Below are 10,704 nucleotides of genomic sequence, written 5' to 3' on the forward strand. Positions count from 1 at the left end.
CTCTTTTCGAGGAGTGTGTGGGTTCTTTAACTTCCCACAAATTTAAATCACATATATAAGGGCTTGTGAGACGGGACCTCCATTTATCGTCCCTATTCGAGAAGACTAGAAAGTCTAACCGTTTGCAGATATTATTACGAAGGCAGCACTTTCTACTCAGTCATTTAAAGACCCTGAGTCAAGTTGGTCCGGCCGGATTAGAATTCTCGACCTCCCACACAACAGTCCGGCGCTATACCAATTGAGCTAACCGAGAGGCGGTTGAAACAAAAAAAATAAAACAATAAAACATATAATTGGAGTGCGCAAACCGCCTGGCTTACGACTGTATCCGTGGACGAGGTCGAAAGGACAAAACACCGACCAAGTAGGAACCAATCAAAGAGCTTGGTTTTACATTAAGACAATTGGAGGCAATTGGTTTATGTGTCAGCTGTGCGTTCATCGAGACTTGAAGCAATGAGGAAGTTTGGAGAGCACTCAAGAAGCTGGAGTTAAGTTGCTCTCGGCTGCACCTCGACAAACTCTTAGGCATCTTTCGTGCTCTCCAAACTTCCCGCGTGCTTCAAGTCTCGATGAACGAACGCTAACGCATGAAACAATCGTACTTTACAGGTATTGAACTCAATAAAACCAGTAAAAGAAACAGGATATTTAACGGTAGAGCTAAGCTTATATATTTAACCTTACTATTAAAGTTTCTCTGTCAGTATTCTTATCCAATTCGCTGTTGTTTGCCCCCCCCCCCCTTCGAAGTTGTGTACATGAATATCCTTAATTTTTTAAGCAATTATATTAAGTGAGGTGTTCGTCCCAGCATCATAGCTTGTTGTGAAATCGACCCTCACAGTTTTGCCAGTATTTTCGTAGTTTGGACTCACATGTGGCTCGTTTGTTATCTCGTGAGAACTAGTATGAACTTTCCACATATTTGGCTAGCTTTCAAGCAATGAAGTTCGTAGACCGGCCGGCCCATTCCGAATCACTCAACATCATTTAGCGTGGGCCTACCACGAACGGGGTGTGCGTTTGCGTGTGGGATGAGCTTATAAGACAGGAATCTTTGCAAAGCAGTCTTCACAAAACACAGCATTCTGTAAATTACGTTGTTTACGAAGAGCGAGCTCACGATAACACAAGTTGTCGCGCTCCCATCCCTATTTTCCGCGGTTTGCGCATGGAACGCTTGAGACCATGACCCCACCTTTCGGCGACCAAAACGGCTTGCTTTTTCAGACTTGGGCTTTCCTTCGGAAGCCCGCGTAAAAACCCATTTTACGAGTCACCTACAGTCTTGATATCTGGAAGTCACGAAAATACCACAAGTGCATTGTAGGACAACTCATAAGGTCGCTGTAAAAACATTTTAAACGTTTGGATAGAGGTAATATATTTATATGAGCTAATTTTTTACCATTACCCTTTCATCTGTTCGTTGATTTGTTTCTTTGTTCGGGTTTGGGTTGGTTTTTGTGTTTTTAGTTGCTCTACTGTCCATATCTCTGGAATGTTGTTGCTGCAAAAGACAAAGTGCGTATATTGTTAAAAAACAACCGGGGTCTGCAATGGCATACAATGAAGATTAAGGAATTGATTAAGGCATATATCCTATTTGGCGTCTTAATTTTTGCAAAAAGCCTTGAGAACTACCTCTCAAGTTATTAATTCAGATTTCAGTTGTATTTTGAGTGGGGCTGACATTACTGTAAATTTAAAGTAATGACCTGTTTTGTTCCTTGACCAATTGAAGGAAGTTAGTCGGTCGGTGTTTAAGGTTTGTGTTAAGGACAGCCAGGGATTAAGCAAGACTCATGACCCAGTAACCCAGAGGTGGGCAATAGACAGATAGCTTACATTGTTTTACCCATGTCTTTCTACCAATAGCAAGGCATGTCAGAAATTACAAATAGTTCCAAATCATGAGCTAGCACGAACTACTTTCCTTAAGCTATCTTAACTAACATTCCACTCACCCAACAGGAGTTGAAAACTGGCTTACGTTGGTTTCCCTCGTTTTAAATTTGAATTTTTTCTCAGCAAGTTTTGTTCACTTTATTTTCAGACAAGTAAGAATATCTTAGCAACGCTACAGCTCTGAAACCACCCTTGATTTTTGCTTTTATTTTTCACCTTGATTTTTCTTTGGAATTTATCTGTACACATAATTAAAATCAATCTTTGTTATAAGGTGGCCCCCTTACTGTATTTATAGATTCTTTTCAAACCTTGCAAAAAATAAGTGAGTCTTGATATGCTGACGTCAAGTCAATTAAAACAGAAAGAGGTCTTCCAATTTGTTTGCTTGTTTGTTTGTTGTGAGTTTTTCTCTTTTTAACTTCAAGAAGAATTAATTATGTTTCTTTAAGATTGCAGTATTGCGATGGCAATCTAAGATACTAGAGAAACAGTTTTTGCAGTGAATGAGAAATTAATCTTGAGTTTTATAGGCTTTTTTCTTAAGTTCGATCAATGGCATTAAAAATAGGAGTCACCACGTGTTTTCTTAAGTTGTTTCATTTGATTTAAATTTGTAATCACACTTTGGTCGAGCTTCCCTAACACCTCCTTGTCCGTAAATAGATTGACACGCGCGCATCTCGATTATCTTGCGTGAGAGACGCTACCTCCCTGCTAAGTAGCATTGCATTCGCAACAAATGATCAAGCTGAACTTTCAGAGTTTTTTAACTCGTATTTTCCGCCGTTCTTTTCCTGCCGCGTTAGACCCTCTAGACCTTAATGAAAATTAAATATGCTATCGAATACTCTGATTGGAAAATAATGGATGTCAAATATTTCAATTAGAATTCCAAAATCCGAATACAATGAGAGATCCGATAGCTTTTTTTCTTGAGATAGTAATATTGGTAACTCATCTGAGTGCCTTATCGCGGATGTTTCTTTAAAACATCTTTTCGTTACCAGTGTTCTTTCATTATATTTAGTGACAGAATAGATAGCTCTATAGTCTAGAGTTCGTGCGCGTCCTGTCCATAGGAATCGCGAGCGGTCAACAATATACACTTAAGGTATGATCCCTCGGGAAACTACTCAATTTTGTTTTCTCGAGATTCCTGATAAATTGAAACTTTAAAGTCGCTCTGACGAGGGGCTAACGCTCGAAACGTCCGCTTTTTAACTCTTTACGGTGGCTAATTCACAAGTTCAACTTAGTTGATATTACCAAATTACCTTGTCACTCCCACCGACGCAGCACCATAGTTTCTTTAAAAACTTATCCCTTGGAAACATAAGTGCTTTGATACATGTTTAGACAAATTCGATCAGGGGGCACGTGACCAGGAATCAACCAATCGCAGCGCTCGTTTGTTGAGTGAAAGTCTAAGCAGATAACAATTAATCACTGTTTAATAATCAAGTCTAATACAGCAATCACTTTCAACTCTATTAACGTTGCTTTCAGTTGCTCACGCATTTTTGATTATGGAGAAACTTTGTCAGAAGTAACGACAAACAATTAGTAAGAAATTAGTAAAACGTTGCCAACGACCTCTTACACCTTTCCATCGTTCGTTTACTTGACTATTCGCTCGTTAGCCTGTGCCTTTGCTCATTATTTTTTCGTTTCTTTGTCGATTCTTTCATCGATCTGTAGTATTATTAATTATTTGCTCGCACGCTCACTTATTCAATCATTTACTGTTTTTTTTCCCCTAACTTCAATTATTTCCTCCGATATATATGCGTTGAGTTGTTTTTTCCGCATTTTGTGGACCGAGACGAAGTCGAGGTTCATAAAAATGCGAAAAAAGAATGAGGCTAATATCTAGCCATCTTGACCGAACTAGCTTGGTTAATAAAGGACTTATTATACAGCAAAAAGACTTCGCTTTATTAAAGCGGGACTGTGCATGACGAAAAACGTCAGTTTCTCCGATCACAATGAAATGTTGTGTTTGGGATCTCAAAACGTTAAAGAATGACTGTATCGATTTTTGAGTTTAAATTCCTACGGTAAGTAGTATTTTCTGGGTGATCTTTTTCGAGGCTTTTAAATCCGATTGAAATGTACTGAAACTGGCTGAGAAGGTATGGGGAGACCGGTAGTGACGTCATCCAATCAACCAAGACATAAAGTTGTCAAAGCCAAGAGTGTTATTTCCATGGTTTCATACGAGTAAGAAACGCGAAAAGTTCGAATCTTACGATTATATAATTTTAAAGCTGGCATATCACAATGCCTTCGCCTCGATGTGTTGTGCAGGGATGCAGCAATAGATCAAATCCACAAGATGGAATCTCTCTACACGACTCCCCCGTTAACAAAAACCTTGCCGCGAAGTGGAAGAACTTTTGTCAGACTTCACAGAAAAAACGTCGATCCCGAAGGCTGTTTGTTGTTTCCGAGCATTTTTTAGAATCGTGTTTTTCAAGGACATGCCATCTAAAAGGGGCATTGAAAAGATTGTTAACTATTCCACTAATAGTCATATCAAAAAAACACAAAAACTGTATAATTTTCCAAGCTTTCATTCACTATTCGTTATTCGTTGGTTTATTGTAACTTGTAGTAAAGTATTCTGGAAATCTGTCTAAATAGTTTTTCGACAGTTTGTCAAAGTGGAGGTATTAGTCGCATTCATTGTAATGCAAAGACGTGACCGTCCAGCAAAATTCAAACTTCGTATTTATCAAATGTTTATAATATTTATAATATTAATTGATCTATATAGGTTATGAAAGAGATATTTCATTCGAAGACAGCGATGCCACTCTGCCCGGCAAATCCTGTAATAGAGATAAGCCATGAACGCGAAGTGCATCCACAGCGGATCACGGCAAAAAACGTCACTGATGGTATCCATAGTGAACTTGATAAGAAGGTTATTGTGATGTTCAACTGTTTGATTTTAACTCATTATACGTACACAGCTGTACGTTGCTTTCTCTCCTATAAGTTGTCTTCTATAAAACTATACCAGTGCCTACAAATATTGATATTATGTGATCTCTGCATGCAGCTACCGACATCTTCATCGTCAGATTTCGCGAACGGGTCCGAAATCATTGCCGATTCTGGTTCTTTTAATAAGCGATGCTTCTGGGAATCAGGAAGTATCTTCGGAGTTAACGGGAAATTCCGCCGATGAGATTGCCGTTTCTCATTTCAAAGCAGATGAGCTTGCGGCTTCGTTTCCCGCCAAGGAAACAATAGATAACCAGGTAAAAACAAAAGAGATTTTGCATGCGAACACACGCGATCGTGTCAGTACATATAAACGACACATGACCAGGTCAAGGAATTCCAACGTATTAAAGTCAAATCATATTATTAAATATTCCATTTTCGTCATTTTAGGAAGAGACTCACTTATACCTCCACCAGAGTTGCGACGCGTGCAAGTTTGTGAGAGACGAAAACCGAAGTCGGAAGAAAACAATCAACACGCTGACAACCAAAATAAATAGACTTAAAGATCGCCTACAGGAAAAGGAAATCAAATTCCTCAATTACATTGGTTCTTCCATCAGGAAAGGTAGTGTTCACATCACTTTCAAGGGAAGCTATCGAGGGAATGGAGCAATAACTGGATGATTGACCACTTTCGCTTGAAAACATAGTGATTTTTCCCTACAAGCTCTCTTTCCTTCGAGTTGTCTTGATTGGATGACGTCACTACGTTTTGACGCGTTACCGATGTCCTGCCGCTCATTTATTCAACAGCAATATGGCGGAATGGCGATTTCGCAACGCAAAAGTTGCATTTTCTCGGCGGTCGTTGGCTAGATTTTTCTAATATTTCATACATATGTTATTCAAAGTGCATAAATTCGAGATATTGTTGTAAAAAGGTTTTACGGAATGATACGTTTTTCGTCACAGTCCCGCTTTAAGAATCGGAATGACTTGTTTACTTCGACAGCCGGGAAAGAAAACCAACTGTGTTTGTAGAACAAACACTGGCTATCTTGACTATCTTCTGCCACTTTTTGCGTTTCCATCGCCGAAATTTTCCAATAATTACGAACTTAGTTCTAAGTCTGTTTTTTTCATGTGCGGGATCAATGCGGGCAATCCCGTGCGGGCAAGATGGGCTCATCTTCCCCGCTCTGGTAGCCAATTAGAACACAGGATTCACTTCATCTTGCCCACGGGCGCTGCAGGCGATGTAGTTAATATATGTTATTAGACGTTTTGTTGTGCAGTATCGCTGAGTATTTTTAAAAGTTGTGCCATATTTTGACGAGCCCTTAGGGCGAGTCAAAATATAAATAACGAGTAAAAATACTCAGCGATACTACACAACAAAACGTCTAATAAGTTATTTATTATTCAACGCGCCAAACTATCATTTCAGTGCGGGCGAATATCGCGGATATTTATTTACGAGGAATGCGTGACAGAAGTATGCGAAGCGGAACGGAATTGGCGCGTTGTCCTTTTGCTGTTTCTATTTTCTTCAATTAATGAAGAAATTTCCTGGTTGTCTAGCTGTTTTTCTTCGTTGAATGCATCTAATAAACTTGGATTTACATTTGCCAGCCATTCTTACTCTTTGTCGCCAGAAATATAATTCAAATTGTCCGCCATTTTTTTTTTTTTCGTAACTACAATCCAATTCTTTGCCAGCGCGATGCGAGAAAACCTTTTTAACCGGTACTCTAGAGTACAAATACCGCGTGATATTTCTACTCGTCTATGGCGTTATTTATACTCTACGAAGTTGAGTTGGATAGTAAGACTATTTATCTGATGTACATGATCGTTCAATTGAATAAACTTAGTCAAGATTTGTTTCCACCGCGTCTTCATCAATTTTTATTTCGTATGGGCGTTCAGTCATTAACCACTCTTTAATTTCGCGGCGTTTTTGTTTTGTTTTGTTTTGTTTGTTTTCGTTTTTTTCTTTTATATCATTCATCTGTTTGTTCGCGTGTTCTTCAAGGTAACAAGTTACGTCTCTCCTAAGCTAAGTCACCATAGCCTTTAGGGTGGTCACTTGCCGTCTTCATCGTTTTTGACCTTTAGAAAAAACATGACTGATGCTTGACAACTCCTTCTGACAACTGATGCCTTCTACAATTATTCACTGGGATGTGTCACAACAGGGGTATCGAGTGGTCGCATTCAAGTGCTCGCAAAATTTGGCCTTTGCTCTAATTGCTCGCAAGAATTAGATGGTTGCTCCTCGCTCGTGCTCGCAAAATTTTTGCAACTGCTCGCATGCTCGCATTCTCGTTAATATGAGCTCGATTGTTCGAAATTTCGTTAATCCTGCTTTGCAGTTATTTTTTTATACATATATAAACGATAGTCAGTTATGATATAGTTAAAACAAAAAGGTCGAAACATCCTTATCTCTGGCTTCAGTCTTTCTTCAATAGCTTGTAACTGCTTTGGAGGCGCTGTATGTATTATCAGGAAAACGCACGAACTTCAATAACAACTATTTCGTTTATTGGTTCATTCTTTATCATATTTCATCGTCACGGGCTTTCTGCTTGAGAGGGGTACAGTTCCGCAGTTCAATATCTGATCTTTCATCTGTTCACTTGTTTCTTACCCATCTACGGGTATATTACGAACTCACAACGTGACCAGCCCCAGTTGGCTTGAAACTTAGTTCGTAGAGTACTGCACCGGCTGTCGGAAGCGAGAACAGGTTCGTAATCTTTCGTAATCAGATGCTTGTTGCTGGCAAGCCCTAGCGAGGCAGCAGCCTATTCTTTACAATAGCGAGAAAAAGCCAAAATTTGTCGGATGTAAGATCGGATACATGCGGAGTCGATTGCGTTTTTTTATAACCGGGGTGCTTGTGATGACATCACGTAAAATGCACTCGGAAGTATCGATCGATTTCGAGCAATGCCCGTTAAGGTAAATAATTGGACCATTGAGTTACATTTGCCCGTCGAGGCGAAAGAAAAGCCTGCACTCACAGATTCAAAATGTGGATCGCTCGTTGAAGCTAACCATTCAACAAAATGTGGATCGACAAATTCTGAGTTGATTTCATCCGTGTAGAGCATCCATTCGACCGTCGAGTCCAATTGTTTTTCAACCTTTGAGTCAAAAGAAAACTTCTCGAGCAAAACATTAAGTTGTTGTTTGCTCAATGACGTTAAAAAGTCATCAAATGTGTTGGTCATGCCTAAAGGCGGTTTGCGAGTTTTCAAGGACAAAACCTTGATTGTGATATTTACAGCATAAAATAAGGAGAGCACCGACAAGGGCTGATCAATGCAAATGACACCCTTTATCCTTGCCTTTCCTATTGTTCAGCATTGATGAATAATTTCACAACCGTGCAGGCAGGCAATTGTCATTTTTAGAAATGTCACTGACTATTTTAAGTGAATCAAATGGTTCATTCTATACTATTGACCCTCATGGTAGAAACGGTGATGGCATACCAAGTTCACAGCAACTGTATTACAATTTGGAGATTTGGGTTAACTTGGAACATTCCATTGTTCTTTAGCAAATGAACTGACATGTGAGTGTTTTGAAATTATCCCAGCACCCACTTTCACATTGAAACTACTAGTTTTGTTTGTATAGTTATTAGTTGATTGATAGACACGTGAACATTGACTACCATAATCGCATGCACGTTAGACTTCGATCAGTCCTTTTTCGAAGCGAAGACGAAGTTGTGTCTACGAATTTAGTAGGTTTACGATACGAGGTCATTTTTGCTGTATATTAGGACGAATCTACGGTGGCCCTGAGGTGCCATCCACTATTTTAGTGACTTATTGAATTATAGCGACTTTTATAGTTACTTTTTTAGCGATTTTTTTAGCGACTGCTTTGCCGCTGGACGTTTTATTGCAGGTTCACTCCATTCGCATGGCAAACTGAAAATGGCGGAAGATATGAGAAAGTTAGACCGTGAAATTCTCGAGGTAATTACCTTATATTACTTGCTTTTCTGTTTTATTAATTGTATAAATTTGCACTTTCACAGACTGCAAACTAAAGCTAAGCATTAAGATTTTTTCGCTTGGGTTTGTTTTTTGATGGTTGTTCGCTAGAGTTCACAATATGTTTAAGGTGGCCGAACACAGTTTTCGCGCGCGCCTTTGCTGATACAATTCAGTGCGTGCACAAGGATTGCAAAAAAAAACAAACATGCCGTCAATAGAGCGATCATTTTATTTACTCAGCACGTATCCGCACTTTGTGTGCTACTTTTCTTTACAGTTGGCGCAACGTATTGAGGGCTTTAATTTAATCTTTTATTACAAATTAAAGACGTGTTAGAAAAGTTAACGGTGCAAAGAACCCAGCAATTCACAGCTTTTTCGTCGTTACCAAAAGGACCCAGTTAAATGGAGCGCATGCGTAGTAAGTCAAAAAATTGCGATTGAATAGAAAATTGCTTTCTCGGAAATATGCCTTTTTCTTGAGAACCACTCATTAGAATTTCACGAAATTTGGCACGCAAATACTTTAGGAAATAAGTAACCGGAGTATCGAAAAAAAACTAATTTTTAACAACGGAAATTCAAGATAATCGGGGGAACCTTTAACTAGGGATAATTAAAGATCTCTCTGTTAAATTCAAAGACTAGCAAAAACTAACGATAAAAACCGACGTTTCGGTGTCATCATGACGCCATTGTCAAGTAGAAATAAAAAATAAAGTTTGTGGCAAGGTGTAAAACTAAATTAGCATAAATATGTTACGAGCTAATTAAACAAATACTTTTGCGCGAATTGAATCGCTTTGCACGTTCAGAGTGGGTTTTAAGTCTCTGGTGAAAAGCATTTCGTTCACCAAACAATCGAACTTGTTACTACACTTTTTCAGAATGCTAAAACGTTTCAGTAGGTCTTTCGGGACTTCGCTGTGCCGTTCGTGGTAGTGTTTATATATTGAAGATGCCTTTCGTTTATGTCCATCCACGCGTGTGTGTAAGTGTCCGCGTGTATAGCCCACATAACCCGCATCACACAGGTCACATTGAAATTGATAAACGACGCGTTGTTGGTTGACAATCTGGGGCTTGATTTCTCGTACTTTAAGATCTTGGCCAACTTTGCGGCTAAAAAATACTGGCTGGACAGTTGTCTGCACCTTCATGCGAAGATTCTTGAGCTCTTTCTTAACATAATTTGCTGATTCCTGATCTTTGAAAGGTATGACCACACGAACAATGGATATTGGCTCTTTGGGCGTCTGTGTGGGCTGCGTACCAACAATTCTTGATTGTAAGAAGGTGTTAATGGTAGAATTTACCAGGCGTTCCGGGTATCTAAGCCGTGCGAAAACTTTCTTTAGGCGATCACACTCATCAGAGAAATGGGCCCAGGAGGAGGATAATCGGTGTGCGCGATCCAGCATAGTTTTCAGCAAGCTCCGTTTGTAGCGATTGTCTACATGGCTTTGGTAGTGTAATAGTAGGCCCATGTTTGTTGGTTTCACATATACCTTGGTTTCAATCCGAGGTGCATGGTTGAGTAGTTCGGTGCCAAGGAAAGGAAGCTTGCTGTTCTTCTCCATGGTGAATTTGAACGAAGTGTGGATCGCGCACACCGATTATCTTCCTCCTGGGCCCATTTCTCTGATGAGTGTTATCGCCTAAAGAAAGTTTTCGCACGGCTTAAATACCCGGAATGCCTGGTAAATTCTACCATTAACACCTTCTTACAATCAAGAATTGTTGGTACGCAGCCCACACAGACGCCCAAAGAGCCAATATCCATTGTTCGTGTGGTCATACCTTTCAAAGATCA

The 10,704-nt window shown here is 39.5% G+C and overlaps 1 protein-coding gene and 1 long non-coding RNA gene across 2 annotated transcripts in view; both read right to left on the bottom strand.

The window, feature by feature from the left end:
• Positions 1 to 749: 749 nt before the first annotated feature.
• Positions 750 to 10,704, bottom strand: part of LOC148723787 (uncharacterized) — a 31,365-nt gene continuing 21,410 nt past the window's right edge. The window contains exon 3 of the long non-coding RNA XR_015992001.1: positions 750 to 1,516. This is a non-coding gene — a long non-coding RNA (uncharacterized LOC148723787). The remainder of the gene's footprint in view (positions 1,517 to 10,704) is intronic.
• Positions 9,105 to 10,501, bottom strand: LOC148723788 (uncharacterized). The gene has a single exon (XM_088732074.1). The coding sequence runs from the start codon at positions 10,469 to 10,471 to the stop codon at positions 9,662 to 9,664; it is 810 nt and encodes a 269-aa protein (XP_088588200.1). The 5' UTR covers positions 10,472 to 10,501; the 3' UTR covers positions 9,105 to 9,661.

The sequence above is a fragment of the Stylophora pistillata genome, chromosome 9, assembly GCF_964205215.1.
Source record: "Stylophora pistillata chromosome 9, jaStyPist1.2, whole genome shotgun sequence".
NCBI lineage: Eukaryota > Metazoa > Cnidaria > Anthozoa > Scleractinia > Pocilloporidae > Stylophora > Stylophora pistillata.

Excerpts from the sequence above, each read along its gene's own strand:
- LOC148723788 (XM_088732074.1), bottom strand. The coding sequence starts at position 10,471 with ATGGAGAAGAACAGCAAGCTTCCTTTCCTTGGCACCGAACTACTCAAC.